This window comes from Malaclemys terrapin, chromosome 1, assembly GCF_027887155.1.
Source record: "Malaclemys terrapin pileata isolate rMalTer1 chromosome 1, rMalTer1.hap1, whole genome shotgun sequence".
NCBI lineage: Eukaryota > Metazoa > Chordata > Testudines > Emydidae > Malaclemys > Malaclemys terrapin.
The window spans coordinates 83,869,416-83,890,513 of NC_071505.1; the positions used below are offsets into that span (position 1 = coordinate 83,869,416).

General features: G+C 40.1%; 1 protein-coding gene across 1 annotated transcript in view; it reads left to right on the forward strand.

The window, feature by feature from the left end:
- Nucleotides 1-21,098, forward strand: part of NEDD1 (NEDD1 gamma-tubulin ring complex targeting factor) — a 58,249-nt gene that overhangs the window by 3,956 nt on the left and 33,195 nt on the right. Inside the window, exons 3-8 of the mRNA XM_054028564.1 lie at nt 907-1,001; nt 4,170-4,286; nt 6,316-6,456; nt 13,824-14,053; nt 14,550-14,751; nt 16,338-16,530. Coding sequence (XP_053884539.1) covers nt 907-1,001; nt 4,170-4,286; nt 6,316-6,456; nt 13,824-14,053; nt 14,550-14,751; nt 16,338-16,530 — 978 coding nt within the window. The remainder of the gene's footprint in view (nt 1-906; nt 1,002-4,169; nt 4,287-6,315; nt 6,457-13,823; nt 14,054-14,549; nt 14,752-16,337; nt 16,531-21,098) is intronic.

The window sequence follows — 21,098 nt, forward strand, 5'->3', positions numbered from 1 at the left end:
TGGGGTCATGATAACTGCAACAGTTGCTAATGTACTCTGGTGTTAGTTAAGCCCAAAAAAGGGCTCTAGTTTGAGTTTTCTCGTCATTCAAAAGGTTTAGGTAAAGCTTATTTCATATTAAAATTAACTATGGGATAATGATCTCCCTTTCACAGTACTTGTACTGTAATCTGATTCTGCTTATTATCGTGTATGCAACAGATACCTAAAATACTCATTTTCATAATTCTAAACACAAAATAACTTTTTATTAGAAGTATTGCATGGTTTCCCTATCTAGAAGGAGACCACTGGAAACTAAACCACAGTAACCTGTGCTATATTCTAGGAACAGCACACTGAATTGGATTAGTGATTGTCATGAACAGGGGTTTTCTCTAGATTTCTAGGCTTACTAACGGTAACAAACATTGCTTGGAATTTTGTTTAATGGTAGCTAGAGTTGTGATGGAGCCTAAAAGAAGTGAGGGGGAAAATGTTGTGGGGATAGATGGGAGAGAAATATTGTCAGGGTAGGCAGCCTAGCAGGGTGGAGATTTAACCAACAAAAATAATCCAGATACCTTTCTCTCCCTCCCCCCCGAAATTTGCCTTATTTTTTTGTTAGGGTTGGGGGGCCGTGGCATCATATAGGAGAATCTACTTCAGGAAAAGGCAAACTATTTACATAACAGCTGCTTAATGAAATTCCATAAAAGAGGATCAAGAGCATATCATTTTATTCCCCACGCCCCCCCCCCTCCCTTCAAAGAGCAATGTTTCAAAGCAGCGATGTCATTTCAAGGTATTGTACTTTAAGCCAATACAGTTGAACAGGTACAATAATGGGTAGTACCTACACTTGCTTGCCAGCAGCTGTACAAAGTTTCATGATCTATATTCCATGGTCCTTAACTTCCAATTCAGATAATTTTCTAGTCACTGCATCTACCATTGGTGATAAAATAGTTGTTTCAAGCTGTAAGAGTAAACCTGTTCCACTTTTTGAACTAGCTGAAGGGGTAAGTATAACTTGTGGCTTTGTTTTTTCTGTCTCGTATTTGCATTATGTCTGCTCTGCTCACTTCTTTTACAACTTTATTTAGATACCACTTATAATTAAGTACTGTTAAGGTTATGACACAATGCCAAGTATCAGAAAATTGAGCAACATGTATAGTATTTAGCTTGTTACCAGTTTATTAACTCGAGTTCCGTGGGACAACACAATGTATCGGTCAGTAACTGCTACCTAGTTGCAGGAGCAGAAAATGAGGCTTAATTTTTTGCTGGGTTGTCATGACTATAGGCTGTTTTGTGTGTGTGTGTGTGTGTGTGTGTGTGTGTGTGTTAAATCACTCGATTTTTGTAACAAGGGTTAGGTCCCATCCCATATACATTATAAAACTTACTATGCCGGAGAGAGAGACCCACTTATAGAGTAATACTCTGACATGGCTGCTTGAGTAAACTGTGTTGGAGTGCTAACTTGTTATAATCAGGTTCTGCACTACTGTTGCTTTTGTAATCATAGGACTGGAAGGGACCTCGAGAGGTCTTCTCGTCCAGTCCCCTGCAATCGAGGCAGGACTAAGTATTATTCTCTAGACAATCCCTGACAGGTGTTCTTCAAAACCTCCAATGATGAAGATTCCACAATTACCATAGGAAATTTATTCCAGTGTTTAACTACCTGGATGGGAAGTTTTTCCTAATGTCCAACTTAAACTGTCCTTGCTGCAGATGAAGCCAATTGCTATCCTCACAGGTTAAAGAGAAAAAAATTTCCTTCGTCCTTGTAACAACCTTTTACATACTTGAAAACTGTTATCGTATTTCCCCCCCTCAGTTTTCTCTTCTCCAGACTAAACACATCCAATTTTTTCAATCTTTCCTCATTGGTTGTGTTTTCTAGACCTTTAATCATTTTTGTTGATCTCCTTTGGACTTTCTCCAATTTGTCCACATATTTCCTGAAATGTTGCACCCAGAATTGGACACAGTATTCCAGTTGAGGCCTTACCAGTATGGAGTAGAGCAGAAGAATTACTTCTGGTATCTTGATTACAACACTCCTGCTAATACATCTCAGAAAGATGTTTGCTTTTTTTTGCAACAGTGTTATAGTGTTGACTCATTTTTCGCTTGTGATCCACTATGACCCCCACATCCCTTTCTGCAGTACTCCTTCCTAGGAAGTCATTTCCCATTTTGTATGTGTGCATCTGATTGTTCCTTCCTAAGTGGAGTACTTTGCATTTGTCCTTATTGAATTTCATCCTGTTTACTTTGGACTATTTCTCCAGTTTGTCCAGATCATTTTGAATTTTAATTCTATCCTCCAAAGCACTTGCAACACCTCCCAGCTTGGTATTGTCCACAAACTTTATAAGTGTACTGTCTAGGCTATCATCTAAATCCTTGATGAATCACTGATCACTGCGGGACTCCACACAATATGCCCTTCCAGCTTGACTGTGAACCACTGATAACTACTCTCTGGGAATGGTTTTTCGCCCAGTTATTCACTCACCTTATAGTAGCTCCATCTAGATCAGAGGCAAACTACGGCCTGCAGGACTGTCCTGTCCAGCTCCTGTCCCAGGAGGCTAGCCCCCAGCCCCTCCCCCACTGTTCCCCTCCCCTGCAGCCTCAGCGCTCCCTGCCACCGGCGCAATGCTCTGGGCAGCGGAGCAGCGAGCTCCTCGGGCAGCACTGCTGCAGGGCTGGGGCCTGACCCGGTGCTGTGTGCTGCACAGCGCGGCTGCCTGTCCTGGTGCAGCCACGCCGCTAGCCACCAGTGCTCCAGGCAGCGCGGTATGGGGGCAGGGAGCAGGGGAGGAGGGGGTTGGATAGAGGGCAGGGGAGTTTGGGGGATGGTCAGGGGCCGGGGGTGTGGATAGGGGTCGGGGCAGTCAGAGGGCGGGCAACAGGGTGGTTGAATGGGAGCAGGGATCTTGGGGGGGGGTGGAGGGGGGGAGAGCAGTCAGGAAGGAGAGAAGGGGTTGGATGGGGTGGCAGGGGGCAGTTAGAGGTGGGGTGTCTGGGGGCGGTCAGGGAGAAGGGGTGGTTGGATGGGGCAGGGTGTCCAGGGGCTGGGGACAGAGAGCGTGGGGAGGGGTGGATGGGGCAGGAGTCCCGGGGGAGCCGTCAGGAGGCAAGAAGCGGGTGGGGGGGAGCTGGGCCATGCCTGGCTGTTTGTGGAGGTACAGCCTCTCCTAACCGGCCCTCCATACAACTTCAGAAACCCGATGTGGCTCTCAGGCCAAAAAGTTTCCCTGCCCCAATTGTATTTTCCTAGTTTGTTTATGAGATGGTCATACAAGACAGCATCAAAAACCTTACTAAATCCTGATGGAAAACTAAAATAATGGTTCAGAAGTGTATAAAGGCTGGGCTATTACTTATTTGGAGGAATACTGGTGAAATAACAGTGAAAATGTCTGTTTTTTAGACATCCAAATACAGCATAGCTATTTTTAACTCCTTGATGCCAATGATTAGAATGAGTCTGATGGAAAATAAATGGACTCTTCTTAGTGTTCCCAGACCCAAAAACTTCAAAGTGAATCTTGAATAATAATAATAATACATTTCTGTCTTCAGTGTAGGTGTGTCATTAAGAGTGGCGACCCCCCCCCCAATTCAGTGCTGCAGTGATTATTTTAAAAAAGAAGCACTTTGTGGAATTGGAAGGCTTACTACTATAATATTCTCTATAATGTTTAAAGAATATGACCTTGAAGACCTAGACAGCTTTGCAGTGTCTTTTAAAGGAATTTGTTTAAGAAAGTCTTACCCGATTTGTGCACAGTAGCTATTGTGAGAGACTAGAGGGGTATGGCATCACTTCTGGGAGCTATACTGTATAGGGAAAATGCATATTGAAATAAAGGAAACCAAGGTGGTGGCAACATAAATGGGAAGGGGGAAAAGGTGGAGTGAGAGGTTTGAGGCCATATGATAAGTTTAATATTTGTTAATTAACATATATAAGTAAAAGTAATCACATATAATATATAAGTAATCATTGGGTGCACCAGTAGTTTCATTGAAGTCAGTGGGACTGTTCTTTGTATTGATAAAGATTAAGCTCTTGAGTATTTACATGAGATACACACACACTATATATATATATATATAAAAATGTCTGCAATAATAAACATTTCTTATGCCTATTTTCTTACCAGGCAAAACAGACGTGTGTGAGCTTAAATTCCAGTTCTATGCATATTGTCAGTGGAGGCCTTGATAACACTGTTAAAATCTGGGATTTAAAGTCTAGAAGACTTCATCGATGCCTTAAGGTAACTATTTTTTCTTTTGGCTCTGATAGTTAACAGGGAAAAAAAAAGTAGATCCCATATTTTCTAGCTTTTGTTGACCATCTTGCTAGCAAACAAGCTACAATTTACCACCCTGATCCTGCGAAGACTCTCTCATGCTTAATTTCATGCTCTATAAGCAGCTCTGTTGAAATCAGGGACGCTACTCATAGGGCCTAAAGTTAAGCACATGTGTAAGTCTCTGCAAGATCAAGGTCGGAATAACAAACTTTGTGATTTCAAAATGTTTTAAGTGGGTTTTTCATATTGGAAGAAACTGGCAAATAGCCAAGTCCTAAAACAAATCATTTCAAGAACTGCACTTTCTATTATTCCTGCCTTATTACAGCCTTGATCCTGCAAATACAAAAGGACATACATAACTTCCAATATGTGCTTAACTTTAAGCATGTATGAAAGTGTGTTGTCAGGTTTGGCATCTTAATGAGAAAAAGTATGTGTTAGAGCGAGGTCATTTTCCACCCCCACCCCCGTTACCAGTCCATTTTGGATTCTCAATCCTACAGTGAAGCCATAATGCAAAAAAAACCCTGTGCTAGTCTCATTTATTTCCATGACATCTTATGGAGCTGCAGAAGTATGAACTCCATAATTAAGGATGTAACTTGTTTGTTTTTTTTACCAAACTTGCCTTCCCTTTTCCTACCCCCTCCACTGTCCCCCCCGCCCCCCCCCCCCAAAAAGGGGGGTCAGGTTAATCAACTGAGATGTTTTGACATTATGAATGTTTGAAAATGAGTTTTTATTTTGTGGAATTAAATAAAAACCACTGCTCAAAAAAACCTCATTCTACTAACTTCAAATTTGTTTTATTTAACTGTACTTTTGTTTGCAACTAGAGCCTCGGTGCAGTGGAGGTTGACAAGGAAAAAGGCTGTATGGGTGACTGCTGCTGTCACTTGCTAAGGGCTTTATAATATCTGTAGAGTCTAAAGTCTGCACTTTTCTTGAAAACCTTTGAGTCTTCAGGATAGTCTGCATGCATCATAAAGTCTGTCCAGGCAGACGTATCTTAAATCTGTGAACGTAATTTTTGAAGTAACTTTGGCTTGGGTCTTGCAAATGGGAAGCCAAGATAAAATAAAAGACACAATCTATGATATAATCTTAAATTCTGGAGGGGGGGAGGTTCCTCATATTAGGAATATTAATAGCTTTTTATTATCCGCTATAAAATTAAATTCAGACACATGGTATTAAGATCGTCATGGCTTTTCTTAATTAAAATCAGGGAAAGTTTTGCCTGATTTTTAAATCATAGTTAAGGTTCTGCTGCATCCTTAACTCTAATCCCATATCAGTGCCAGTCATGCATCCACCAAGCCCTTTAAAAATGTACCGCTATAGCTGTGAACCTTAACTATGATTTTTCCTGACTTTCAGACTTCTATATCTGCAGTATTGTAAAAAGTTTTTCTTTACAGGTAATGGATACATGTTTCAAACGTGTACTTTTTGGGCTGGGAATATACCTGGACACTTTAGTTTAATGTACAAAGACATGATGATGCCTTCACTACCAAAGAGAGAGCTGTTGAGCAAATATGTTCAATAACAGTAAAGCTACTGAAGGGGGAAATCTAGCAAAAGTAGACTGCTCTTAATATAACTCTGTTAAACTGGCAGTTGTCCCTGAAAGATTTTACTTCGATATTTATGTGTGCTAGAGATCTTTACATTATATAATTAACATACTGTTGATACTCTAATGAAGAACATGTTGGGTTTTATAAAAGAACCTTCTGAAAAATCTAATCCGGTGTCGGGTAAATCAAGGTTCCCAGTTTTTGTTACATCAGCATGAAAATCCAAGTTGTTTGGGTGCCCAAGTTAAACCTGAAATAATTTTGCAAAAAGTCATCTTTGTTACAGAAGAGGCAAAACAAAAGCCTGAAGCTGAAGTATTTGTATAATAGCATGGAAAAAACATTTTGTCTTCTGCTACAACGTTCTTCAGCACTCTGTTTTAGTTTGTTTGTTTCTCTTTCAGGATCATAAAGATGAAGTAACTTGTGTAACATTTAATTGGAATGATTGCTATATTGCTTCTGGATCTATGAGTGGTGAAATTATTCTCCATAATGTTACTACCAATTTATCCAGCACTCCCTTTGGTCATGGTAGCAGTCAGGTACAGTATGTGTATAGTGAAGTAGTAACTATTTGGGGTTTGGAGTTTAATCTTAGATTAGTGAATATTTTACACAATTGTAAAATGGTGAACTTTTGTTCTATAAAGTTTTAGGTTTGTAAGTCATAAATGTGAATTTAAAAATGTGTTAACTCTTGTTGCTTATTAATCAGCATAGCCTCTAGTAGTAGTAATATTTTAAAAGAGTATTAAATTACTAACCTACCATTTCCTTTCTGGAAATTTATAAATGTATTGACAGGGATGATAATGGAGGCTTTTAACTCTATTCCAGTTAGAAATGGAAGGCAGTAGAATATGAAGAGTCAAAACTGGACAAGTTTGAAGTACATTTCTACTCAATGATTGGTTTTTAAAAAAAAAAAAAAAAAAAAAAAAAAGTTATGGGTTTCTATATTGGCTTCAGTACCTCCAGATTAAATTTGCTCAATTTGTAAGAAATGTAGAAAAGACATTCAGTGTATAAAGGTAGAGACTACTTAGGGCAGTAGTTTTCAAACTGCAGGTTGTGACCCAGTACTGGGTCACAGAATGGAAGGCACTGGGTTGCGGTGGGTAAAAGTCTTGTTGGCGGTGCTGCCCGGCTAAGGCAGGCTAGTTCCTACCTTTTCTGACACCGTGCTGCGCCCTGGAAGTGGCCAGCAGCAGGTCCGGCTCCTAGGCAGGGGGGCCCCGGGACTGTGCGCGCTGCTCCTACCCTGAGCACTGGCTCTGCACTCCCATTGGCCGGGAACCAGCCAATGGGAGCTGGGGGGGAGGGGGATTTCTGTACCTGCGGGTGAGAGCCACACAGCCGCTTGCACGCCTCCACCTACTAGCCGGACCTGCTGCTGGCCGCTTCCAGGGTGCAGCGTGGTCCATGGTGCCAGGATAGGTAGGAAGCCTAGCTTAGCACCCCTGCAGTGCCACTGAACAGGAGTCACCCGAGGTAACCCGTGCCCCTGCCCCAGCCCTGAGCCCCCTCCCAAACCCGGAGCCTCTCCCACACCCCAAACCCCTCATCTCCAGTTCCGTTGGGTCACGGGCATTAAGAATTTTCTTCAATTGGGTTGCCAGAAAAAAAGTTTGAAAACCACTGGCCTGGGGGATGGACAAAGTTGGCACTTCTGCCAAGCTGCCCTATTCATGACCATTTGCTGACTCCCAGTGTGCCTGCAGCACCAGTGAAGTGGTGGCTTCCTATCTATCTCCTAGAACTGGAAGGGACCTTGAAAGGTCATCAAGTCCAGCCCCCTGCCTTCACTAGCAGGACCAAGTACTGATTTTGCCCCAGATCCCTAGGTGGCCCCCTCAAGGATTGAACTCACAACCCTGGGTTTAGCAGGCCAATGCTCAAACCACTGAGCTATCCCTCCCCCCCCTTGGCTGCTTTCAGCTGTTGTAGCTGACCTTTCACCTCCCTTTTGTGCTGGCATAGAGCTGGAAGTGGTCTTCTTGTCTAACACTGAACTTGAATCACTTAATGAAGATCTAATAAGATTTTTCATCGGGAGAAGATCGTGTTTTTTAAACGTTGGGGTGAAGAAAACTACATAAAATCATTTTAAAAAGTTCAGTTTCTAGTGTTGTGGTGTCTTCAATGCATCATCATCTACCATTTATATGCATGCAGAATTGTCCTTAATACTCAGTTTGCTTTTTAAAAAAGCAATCCATCTATAGAGCTAGTAAATTTGTCATACATGTGCTGTCTAGATGGCTCATCTTGGGGATTATCTTTGGCAGTTATTTATGGACAGTGTGTGGTCATTAAGACCATAATGGTGAAAACAACAGGAAATGTGGATTTGAGAACTAGCGACAAGGAGCTGGAAAACTTTCAGCTGGGTTACACTGTTCAAGTGGTGTTTTCAGTAGGTGCCAAATTGATAAGCCTTTATTGTAGCTGCTATTTATTCAGGTATATTTTCTTTTCACTGAAGAGAGATCAGATTGCTTTTCCGGTGCTTGAGGATGATTAGCAATAATACAGTGAATAGCCATTTTCTTGATAGAGATGAAATCAAGAGGTCAGACAACTAGACGGAAGATGGCTAAAGTTATTGTAGGTGTTACATGAAGGTAATTGCATACATATAGCTAGTACTCTTTCTCACTAAGGGGCCTATAATATTTTCTAATGAGGTACTGTGATGGGTACTTCATTGTTGTGTTTTTGTGTCAAAATGGAATTGTTTAGAATTATGTAACATGGTAGCTATTTAGATTTCCAGTTTATCTGCATATAGTGCATCTTTTAAAATCTTTTTGCTCCTATTTACCTATAGTTTTATTTTTGGTTTGGATTTTCATTGGAATTTGTAGAGAATTGCAGGATTATACAGTTATATTAGTATCTAAACATACATATAATGCTCTTACAGAGTTTAAAAAAGACTGTGCCTACTCCAAGAATTTGTAGTCCTAAGGGTCTAATTCTGTAAAGGTGAAGTTTCCAGTGTAAACAATGTATTGTACCTCTTGATTCTGGCACAGGTTCTTTGGCTTAGCTAAGGAGGGGTGACCCTTATTAAGGGGAAAAAACTACAGAAAGTTAAGCATTTTTGTTATGAAGCTGAGGCCAGACTAACTTTATAAAAGTGGCTTGTCTTCACCTGATTCAGCAAAATGGAATGTAATCTCTTGATCAGTTAATATCTGAAACTTTATAGGCTCTACATTTAGTAGCGTAGCCCATGGTCATAGTGCTTTCAGTGATATGAAAACTTTGCATTTCACCTAAGAATTGTCCTAATTGTGACTGTAAATTCACATGTATGTGCATTATTAGAATTAAGTTCTTGCACTGGGTTGTATGTTCTTGCACTAAGCTGTATGTAGACCATCTAATCCTAGAGTCTTCAACTGCTGTTTTTAGATTTTATTAACGCTACTAGATTTTATCTGTTTGCTGTGTGAGAATGTATTGAAGTCTGTTTCAAAAGAAAACATTGTTTCAAATCTTGAATGCCTAGCACTGTTCTCCCAGCAACAGGGTTATTTTAGCTGTTTGAGCAGCTGGTGATCTCTGAAGATATGTGATGGCTTCTATTCTTTTCATATAGTGAAATGATAATCATGAGCTCCACAGCCACTCACTTTATCTACCTTGTTTGTCCCCTCAACATTCTTGAAATCATTACATTTCTGAATAAGAGGCTAAACTGGGCACTCTGGCCCCAGTTCAGCAAGTTACTTAAACACTTGCCTAACTTGACTTAATGTTAGGCACATGGTTACTATTTATAAGTGTCTTAATAGATTTTAAGGCTAGATGGAACCATTAAGACTAGTGTCACTTCCTGTATAAAAAAAGTCCACAGAATTTCACCAGGTGATTTCTGCATGGAAGCCCATAACTTGTTGTTGAGCTCAAGTATATCTTTTAGAAAAATGTTTAAAGTCTTCAAGTGATGGAGAATCCACTGCATCCTTAGCTGAACTCTAATTACCCTAATTATTAAAAATTTGTGCCTTGTTTCTAGACTGAATTTGTTTATCTTCAACCTTCAGTCATTGGATCTTATGTTTTTGTCTGCTACATTAAAGAAGTTTTACTATCAGGGCTGAATTGGGGCAATAGTTTTTTAAAGTCTTGACAGTAGAACTTTATACTTGCCAAGCCCTAAGGTAGATGATGGCAAATGAAGTTCATTGTTGATAAATACAAAGTAATGCACATTGGAGACAAAAAATGAAACTATTCACATAACTTAGGAGAGTCTGTGTTAACTGAATCAACTGAGGAAGGGGACATGGACATCACTGTAGACAGTATATCTGCACCCTCCAAAATAATAATAATAATAAAGCAAGATGCAAGGCTGTATAAGGAATGGGATGGAGAATGTTGTTTTATATAAATCAGTGGTGTAGCCTCACCTAGAATACTATGTGCTGTATTGGGCACCCTATCATAAAAACGAGATTGTAAAGTTAGTAAGGGTTCTGACAAGGGGTTACAAATGATCACAGGTATGGAAAAACTCTCTTGTGAAGAGAGACTGAAAAGATTGAAATTCTGTATCTTAGAAAGGAAATGAATAAGAGGGGAGATGATAAAGGCATATAAAATAATTGGTGTAGAGAAAGGTAGATTGGGAGTATCGATTCTTCCTTGTCTCATAACATGAAAAAAGGGATGTTCAATGAAACAAATTTAAAACCAATAAAAGAAAATAGTTTTTTTTCCCCACACAATATATAACTAAAATTAATGTGAAACTCATTGCCACAGAAATGTTGCAGCTAAAAACTTAGCAAGATTCTAAAAAAGATTGAATGTTTTATATGGATAGCAAAAATATCAAAAGTTACAATAATTAATGATAAATGAAGAGTATTAGGGAGAGAAGATCTAATGCTTCAGAGGGTTTAGGCCAGTGGTTCTCAACCCACAGGCCATTTGCAGCCCAGTCAGCACACAGCTGCAGCCCATGTGCCATCCTTGGAGCCATACAGGTAATACATCTATTGTGTGAATGCGGCCCATATGATACAGAGAGAGCTGTATATATTGCCCACAATGGAAAACAGATTGAGAACCACTGGTTTAGGCTAATTTCAGTTATTGAAGATTAGGAGGTGAGCTAAAAAGGGGGTCAGGTTATTCCACAGCTGTCTGCTGTGGGGTGTATTGAACCTTCCTCAGAAGAATTTGGTGCTGATCACTGTTGGAAACAGGACACCAGACTAGATGATCTGCAGCTCTGAACCAGTATGGCAATTCCTGTGTTCCGATACACTAAATCCAATTGCCTGTATAGCTTCCAGTTCATTTAAAATGAAAAACAAGCTCCATTCTTTCTGCAGACATGCCTGTTTTGATAAGGTTCTTAAATTCTAATTATATGATGAGTCCTGGACAACTCTGCAAACTGTTCAATATCTGAAAGACTTTTCTTGTAATAAAGCTATAATGGAATGCCAAAACTTTAAATGTAAGGGGTTTCTAGTGTTACTTTTATTGGCCCTTTCTCATTCCAAGATATAGTGTAGAATTTAATCTTTGTCGTGTTAGGAATTATAAGTAAAGTGTTGATAGCTAGGATGCATCATATGTGGTGCAGGCTGTACCACCTCAATTAAGATTGTGTCATGATTAAGACCCTTTCTTCAGTTGCTTATAACTTTGCCAGACTGTAACTGTTAGGGTGAAATTTTCCATGTCGGGTTTCTGCCACAGGCTGAATACTTTTGGAAAGTTTCAGATAAAATTGTTCAGTTGTTTCAGAGAATGATTAGGAGAAAATACACTGCTTTGCCCATGCTTGAAACTAAAAATCTCCTGTGCAGGGGTGTGTAGAGGAATAAAAATTTGCCTGCTTTTGGAGGGGCACTTTCTGTGCCCCCCAGGGCTGGAGGAGCTGGCTCTGCCCCCCACCCCAGGGCCGGAGGAGCTGGCTCTGCCACCTTCACCTGTGGTCCGAGGGCTGGTGGAGCTTGCTCTTTCCTGGCAGCTGGAGGAGCTGGATCTCCCTGCCCTCGAGGATTTCTGTGCCCCTGCTGATTTGGGGGGAGGGAGGGGAAGACGTGCCCCTGCTTGCCCACTCTTGCACCTATTTCTGCTGCTGTGACTTACTACTGTCTCATTGAAAAGCTCTTGTACCTCTGTGCTTTGGAGCAGGGACTTGAGCTTTGACTTGGTGGGGAGGTCACACTAGTGTCAGGGATGTGTCTTTTGCTGTTTGAAGGAAAACTTGTCTAGATTAGAGCTTCTGAAAAATGAGTTCACACATCCTTAGAGACTTGTTGGTATCTTTGGCCAATTTAACTGCCTAACTATGCCTGCGTTAAATATGCTTGAGCCCAGGGTTGTAGGGGCTAAGCAGGACTTTCCTGTAATTGCTCCTCTTGGCTGCTGTGAGGCCAGGAGACAGGGCTGTCTATGCTTTCCCTGCTAGTGCCTAAGCAGGAAGCTGCCTAACTCAAGAGCAGATGGGTGACGAACAGAAGGAGGGGGAAGAGTTGTACTGAGGACGGAGGGTGGAAGGATAGGAGCAGGAGGGGAGAGGGACAGGAGCAGAATGAAACAGAAGATGAGGGGAGATGAGTTGTGCAAAGGTAGAGGATAGGAGTGGGGGAAGGATGAACATGGGCAGGAGCATAAGGGTGTGGGGGCAGGAGCTGGAGAGGGAGGGATAGGAGCAGAAGGGCACAGGGAGGGGCTGGAGGGATGGGGCTGAAGGGTCTAACCACTAGTACACCCTTCCCTAGCTGTGAATCCCACTGGCAAAGTGTCTCACCCCATCCCTGTGTAGTGGCAGGTCAATACAGACGATAACCCAAGGCTGTATGTGGCCCTGCTTCCACTAGAGGGGCATAGAGCACCACATGAGTTGATGTGAATTACACACTTCCCCCGGATCACTCAAATCCCAAGCTTTGTTTCCATAAGAAAGACACACTCTGAGTGAGACTTCTGCATCTGAACACAAAATGGCAACTGGCTCTGCAGCAGTGAAGTGAGTTCTCTCCATTTTAAAGAGACAGTACTCAGAAAGCTGATAGAGGTCACATTCACCATTCACTTCAGAGCAAAGACTTAAAATCATGCACTAACTCATCTATTTATGAGGTCACTGAGGGGTGGGGTGAACTCTGCATGCAAAATTAAAAGACAAACAGGATACGCCTCGGTCAACTTAATTTCCTCAGTTATTGTATTTACACTAATGTATAGTGTAAACAGCCAAGTCTTCTCCCCCTAGATTACAAATGCTATATCACATGCTAGCTATAACTTCCTCCTCCTCCTCCTCTTCATCATGTTTTACCAAATTACGTTCACATCACTGTGGTGTATTTAAAAAGTTCAACACTCTTGGTAAGGTAGCAATTAGTAAAATTATAATATTGCTTTTCACTTGTCTAGACACAGGCTCCATAGACCAACTGATGCCTTATAGTTAACTTTATGATACAGGCATTTTTTTTAAAAGTTTCCTTTTATTATAAGAGATATTGGCATAAAATCAGGAAACTTTTCTCAGGAGTTTCTATTGCTGCTTCCTTAACCCTCACTTTTTGACTGTGGTGTAAGCTGAGCAGCACAGTGGTCAGGAAGGAATTTTCACTTCACACATACTGCATTGCGATACTGGCCAAATGCATTATGGGTGTGGGGGTTGTTTTTTAAAGCCACCTTCCTCTGAAGCATCATGTCTAAGAAACATGATGTCAGTCTATTGACTTATGGCCTGTTGAATTATGTCAGCTTTTGCGATCCTAATTCAGATGACTTTTTTTGGTCTGAATGATTTAGACATGTTTAACCTTAACTTTATATACAGATATATTGTATGCATTTAATTTTTTAATAATTTTTAAGTTAATAGTGCATTATGCATGTTTGGTTTATTTTACAGCCTATTCGACACTTGAAATATTCTTCCTTTAAGAAGTCTTTATTGGGCAGTGTGTCTGACAGTGGAACTGTAACGCTGTGGGATGTAAATAGTCAAAATCCATACCATAATTTTGAAAATGCTCACAAAGCTCCAGCCTCAGAAATCTGCTTTTCTCCTGTCAATGAGTTGCTACTTGTCACCATAGGTTTGGATAAAAGGATCATTCTCTATGACACGTCAAGTAAAAAGTAAGGATTATGTAACTTTTGGTAAGCATTCTTTATCAGTGGATTGTACGTGAATTTGACTCAATTCTTGTAACTCCAAGAAGTAAATTTATCTGTGATTAGAGGTTGTTAGTGTTTATTTTAAAGTCAGACCACATTAAGAATGATAGCTTCTAGATTGAATTCTCTAGAAAATAGTGGTTGTGCTCCAGTTAAATTACTTTTTAGGGTGTGTAAATATAATATTTTGATAATGTATAAGTGTACAAGCTTCACAAAGGCTTGATCCAGTGCCCACTGAAGTCAATGGGAGCCTTTCCACTGACTTATGTAGGTATTTGATCAGTCCTTAGAAGAATAAATATATTGCAAATCTGTAGCTGAATTACAAAAATCTGTGTTTATATAGTTTGCTGTAATTCTTCAGTGCTGTTGGGAAAGTCTAATTAAAAATAAAAATAGTGACTTAAAAAGTCTTTTTAATTATAACCTCTTCCTATATTTCTCCTGTCTGAAGACTACTGAGAACTCTGGTAGCTGAATCTCCTCTGACAGCAGTAGATTTTATGCCCGATGGCACTACCCTGGCTATTGGCTCGTCCCGTGGAAAAATTTACCATTATGATCTAAGAAAGCTGACGTCACCGGTAAAAACAGTCAGTGCTCACAAAACCTCTGTGAAGTGTATACGCCTTCAGTACAGTAGCACTTGTTCAAAGGTAAAGCATTTCCTTCTTTATCAATCAGACTTAGGTTAATAAAAGGAAACCATTAACTTTAAGTCTTCTAAAGAAATGTGTATACTGAATTGTCAGTGTATTACAAGTGTCAACATAAAGGAGAATCAGATTTGTCAACATACCAAGAGTGTATAAAAAACAAACGTTAACTGTATACATTGTCCATTTAATTTTCTTCTCATTCTTAAGTACAGTTTCAGCATTGCTAGTTGTCTTGCGTAACATGAGTGAAGTTTAGTCTTAAACTCTTTGTGTGTGTGGCTATGGTGCTGTTCTGGGCCTCCACTTCACCCAAGGAGGAGTCTTGTGACACGTCAATGTCTCTCTTGGGGTATGTCTACACTTGGAGTGGGATGTGTGATTTCCATCTTGCATAGACATACTCATGTTAGGGCTCACTTAGCTAGCGTGCTGAAAATAGAAGTGTAGCTGGGGTAGCATGGTGAGTGGTTGTACGGGCTAACCATCTTGAGTTCAAACCCCACTGAATCCCATGGGTACATACACGGCATGCCTAGCCCATGCCATCAATCACTGCTACCCATGCTACCATGGCTACACGACTACTTTTAGTGCTCTAGTATGATGAGAGCTAGTGCAAGTCTGTCTACGTGACTTGGGAATCACTCCCCCAGCTCCTAGTGTAAACATACCCTTAGACTGAGTCCCCGGGCTTCAGCATCCTAGTTTCTCACTGTGACTCTTCTAGTGGGGCCTGTTTAGTTGGCTCCCTGCAGAAGTTTTCTCTCCAGGGAGCTTTATAATCAGAAAATGTTTGCAGCAACACAAGTCAACCTTTATCAAACAAAGTGTTGTTTATTAGTCAACAGGAACAGTGTATTAGGGAAATAAAGTAAATTAACAGAGAAGGCCTAGTCTCATGACTCTAACCTAAACTTTATTCTCTCCTTGCAAGTTTTGGATAAGTTCCACACTGGCCAAATATCTCTGTTCCTGGCCTGGCAGAGACAGTCAACCCTTGCAACATTTTTCTCTTTGTATCTTGGTCCGAGACTTATCTCCAGCTGCTCCTGCCCACTTACCCCGGCCCTCTCTCTCTGCTGGGGTCTTTAATGGTTTTGTGTTCCTTTTGAGCCTAGTCTTAGGCCTCGGGAAAATAAACCCACTACTCTGACAGGAGCTAGGCTGTGGGCATTTCACTATTAAATGGCTTCTCCGTGGTTCCCTTAAGGACCCTCCATATTCTCTCTGGAGATATTTTATCTCTGCTCTTGTTCTATTTCCTGTTAGTGGGAAACAAACAGCCTCCTTTTGATTTAACTCCATGCAGTCTAGCAGAGTAATAGCAAGCAGGTAAAATGAGGCACACACGATATTAATAGAAATAGTACAAAATCTCCCACATTCTCCACATTTGCTTGAAGACATCTGACTCCCTACTTGTTATCAGAAACTGAGAGGTTGTATTTGTTTAGACCAATTTCTTGCAATTTAAACATTTTGTGAAACTTGTCCATGTTTTAAACAGGAAAAAAGAATTTGCGTATTTTTTTTCCTTTAAGTTGGAGCACAAATAACTTCTTAAATTTGCTATTTCTCTTCAGTCCAGCTTTAATAAATGTTCTTCAAATAAACCAGCATCCAAAAGAACAGATGTTAAAGCGAGTAGTAATGTTGGAGGAATTCAGAATACTGGCATCATCAAAAATCTTACCTCTAACACACCAATTACAGTTTCACCCCAGCCCATGTCAACAATTGAGAGTAAAGGAGCAGATGTTGTTCAGGACAAAACAGGTAAGGAAACTAGTTTTTAGGATAGGAAATTATCTGAGTTTGTGAAAAAAAGATCTTGGAGCAATACTTCACATACTTTGGCCAGCCTTGCAGAATGAAAGTTCACAATGAATGTCACCATGAAATATTATTTGTATACGTTTGTGTATCTAATTGGATTCAACTGCCTTAACTATGAGACTATCCTTTCTCTTCCCACAGTTCCCTACCTCATTCACCACAGGCCTTCAAACTGCTGCAACAAATCAGGAAGGTATTGACCAACAACAGCCCCATTGCTAGATAACCTTAATTCAATCCCAAGCTGGGTCCGTCCTGTGCACTGAATGAGGCAGGTATCCTGTGGGGGGAAAAAAAACAGTATGAGATCGTGTAATTAAAGGCTGTAGCCTATTGCATACACACAAAGAGGCTAAATTAAGGCCACAGGCAACATTAATTTTAACATTTTGTAAGCTTTTGACTTCACAACCTTAATTTTCTTTTTAATGTAGGTTTTGTTTTGGTTTTTTTTTTATTCTAATATTTAGCTTAGTACAGGAAGTGGCCGTTTTGCTCATTTACATAGTTAGTGATACAGGCAGTGTCAAACCCCAAAACAAAAGAATGTAAAAGTTTCGAGCCTACTTAGGGCTTGTCTAGATTAACAGTTAGTCCGTGGCAAGCTGGATTGTAAATCTACCTCACTGTCTATGTAGACCCTGCTGCTGCTCACTAAAAGTTCCCTCGTGCGCTTTGATGTACATCTCTTTGAAACGAGAATAGATCAAAGCAAGCTAGGGATTTTTTTTAGTGCACAGCAGCAGGGTCCCTGTGGACAATTAGTGAGAGGTAGATTTACATCCCAGCTTGCTGCGCACTAACAGCTATCTGGATAAACCCGCAGTGTAATAGGTATGGTGCTATTTGTTTTTCCATAAAGTTGGGAGCAGCCACAATTTAATCACCATTGTGTCAACCTTGCACCCTAAAACTGCATGTGCTTATGATAGAATAGCTATGTATGAGCTGAAGGAACTGAGAAAGTCACTGGGTCCATGTGACATTACCCAGGATACAATCTGGACAGTTGAACAGCTGTCCCCTTAATTCTCTAGCCAGGGGTGCTTTTTACACTGCTTTGCTGTCAGAATATCCACTCCTGCCCTCTTAGCACAGCTTTTAGCATGCAAATTCACTCCCAGCTAAAATACATGAGCACTCTGACCAGTCACTCATAAATTACATATAGCGCAACACCCACAAATTCTTAGTCCTAGGTTTGTCACCCCAGCAATGTGCATCTTGTATTGTCCAGGACACTACTGAACAATGAAAGCTCATAAAAAGTCCCCATCATTTCATCAAAGGAAAATGTTATATGCACTAGTTTTATCCCAAATGGAGTTTCCCACAAACTTTAATCCAAACACACTGGTTAAGATAAAACAATAATATAAGTTTATTAACTACAAAAAGATAGATTTTAAGTAATTGTAAGTGATGATGCATGAAAGTCCAGAGTGGTTACAAAATAAAAGAGTAATACACAAGCTAATACCTAACTTAACAAGCTAAGTGAACTTAAAATCAAAGATTTTTTTGTCTCACCATATGCTTCTATAAATTTCACAGGCTGGGTCTCCTTTCAGCCTGAGACCACTCCCCCTTAGCTGAGCTCTTTAAGAGTCGTTGAAGTCAAGACAGAGTGTTGGGAGGAGGAGAGGTGCAAGCAAGTGTTTCCCTTCCTCTTCATAATTCAATTTCTTCGGCTAGAAACCTCCTTGCTGAGTCATGGTGACATGCAGTTCTCTGTGGATGTGAGGTTAAAATTGTTCCTGGGGTGAAATGTAAACTTCTTGTTTACACCTTTCCCCCCCTGCTGGAGGATGGCCGCTAAAGTAGGTGATGGCCCTTTAACACCTGTCTGGTGTTATAGTGTGCCTTTGTCTCTGAAAAACTGATTTGTGGTGTTGCCCCAAATTACAACATATTTCAGTAACAATCATACAGTAGAATCTTACAACTTTGCATTTAGTGTCGCTACACATATTTTAACAGGATAATGATATTCAGCAGATTATGATTTTTCAAATGATACCTCACAAGGCATACTTTGTGCAAAATTTATCATAGTCTTGTAAAAGTGGTGACCATAATAGTAGACCATCACAGTCCATTTTATATAATTAATCTTGTTGAGTTTAATTGTGGTAGAGTGATAAAAAGATTTAGATTACCTGTAGACTGTTTAGGTTCTGCATGAAATTATAAAAACATAAGAATGGCCATACTGGGTCAGTCTAATGGTTCATCTAGCCCAGTATCCTGTTTTCCAACAGTGGCTTGTGCCAGATGCTTCAGAAGGAATGAACAGAACAGGGCAATTATCAAATGGTCCAATCCCTGTTGTCCAGTCCCAGCTTCTGGCAGTGAGCAGTTTAGGAACACCCAGAGCATGGAGTTGAGTCCCTGCCCATCTTGGCAAATAGCCATTGATGGACTTATCCTCCATTAACTTATCTAATTCTTTTTTGAACACAGTTATGCTTTTGGCCTTCACAACGTCCCTTGGCAATGAGTTCCAAGGGGTGACTGTGTGTTTTTGTGAAGAAGTACTTCCTTATGTTTTAAATCCATTGTCTATTAATTTCGTTGGGTGACCCCTAGTTCTTGTGTTATGTGAAGGAATAAAATAACATTTCCTTATTCACTTTCTCCAGTCCATTCATGATTTTTATACACCTTTATCATATCTATCTGTCCCGTGTACCTCAGTCCGTCACCATTAGCCATCTCTTTTCTAAGCCTCGCTTAGAGAGCTCCGTGGAAAGGCGTTCCTCTGAGCTTTTTATTGTTAGCAGGGTTTTGTTCTAGGTGCAGTTTTTGTCCAAGAGGCTTAAAAGATGGAATACTTTGCAGGCTAGTTTGTTTGTTTGTTTGTTTTTTTTGTCCCCCCCCGATGCCCCTTTCTAGCTCTCACTAGAAAGATAGCTGGGGAATATAGGATGAGAGTTAAGTTAGTTAAATCTCCCAGGGACTTTTGGAGATCTTTGCCTTTTACTCAAGAATTCAGATTATATATATAAAATGCCTGATGCTAACAAAACAGAAGAAGAAAATTATGGTGCAGCATATTTTATGATATTGGTTTTAAAAGTATGCTCCAATTTTTTTTTTTTTTTTTTTTGACTTTTGCATGAATAGTGTTAGGCAGATTCAAGTCTATCTTGCTTTTCATGCCACAGTATTTGTAGTGAAGAGAAGGCTAAATTGGTTTTCTCATTCTTCTAGAATTTATGCCTCATACCTTGTACTTTGGCTGACAGAAGTACTTACAGTTAGCGCTTAAAGGTGCAGGAAGTTCTTTACATTTTTTTTCTTTTAAAATAAAGCTCACCACAAAAGCAGTTAATTCATGTGCCCTTGTTGCATTATTATTATTTTTTTTAACGTTGTGCATTGATTTGACAGAGGAGATGATGCTAACTAAACACAGCACTTTTAATTAGCAGCTGTTTTGTAGTAGTTCTGACCCTTACTCTGCAAGGAAGTAAAATGCCATTGCTCTCTAAGGTATAACTTATTGGAATTTAACTTGAGCATATTCAGTTCTGAAAAAATATTCTCAAGTCTATTGAGCAAGTCTTTGAGGGGTTTCAAGACTCAAAAGAAATTTTTAATTTTTTTTACGCTGCTAAACTTTCCCTCTTTTTTTAAATAAGGAGAAATATGTTTAACAACATTTATTAAGCAATAAGCCACTGCAGTCTATAGGGACACTGATTAATTAACCCCCTTGGGTATGCAGTGCAGTATGAGGTGAAGTAGAATGCTTCCTGTGTACCCAAGAAGTGTCACTAATCAACATTACTGCACCATCTGGAGAGTCTTCCTTCAGTTACAACATGCACTTATTAAAAGCATTCATCTTTCCTATTTAAAAACAATTACTTTTTTTTTATGATTGGTCTTATTTGTGTGCTAGAACTCAGTTAATTTCAAGAGTGCATGCTTGAAATTGGCATCTGGGTAATGCTATAAAATAGCATATTTTCTTGTATATGAGCCCAAAACCCTGTGCTTAAGTTTTATGGAGAGTCCTTTGGGTGTTGGTGAGAGTAAACCTACTAGGTGAAATAGTACACATTTATCGTAGTATTACATGTAGGATAGAGTGGAAAGGAATCTAAGCTCAGAGAGAACATTTGTATGCCAAAATATATCAAAGTGAAATTCAGAATATGATCCAAATTACAAGTTTATGGATCCGATTATGCAAACATACATGCGTATGGGTAACTTCACACACATGCATAGTTACACTGAGTTTAGTTGGACCACTTGCATGATTGAAGTTATTGGTGTGTAAATGTTTGCAGGAGTAGGCCCTATGAATGGATTTCACTCTGATTTGTTGTTAACTTATTCATAGGCATATTCATTGTTGTAGTCATGTTGGTTCCAGGATATTAGAGACACAATGTGGGTGAGCTGCCTTATTTCAGCTGTGATACTCAGACCTGAAGAAGACCTCTATGTAAGCTCAAAAGCTTATTTCTAACCAAGAAAAGTTGGTCCAATAAAAG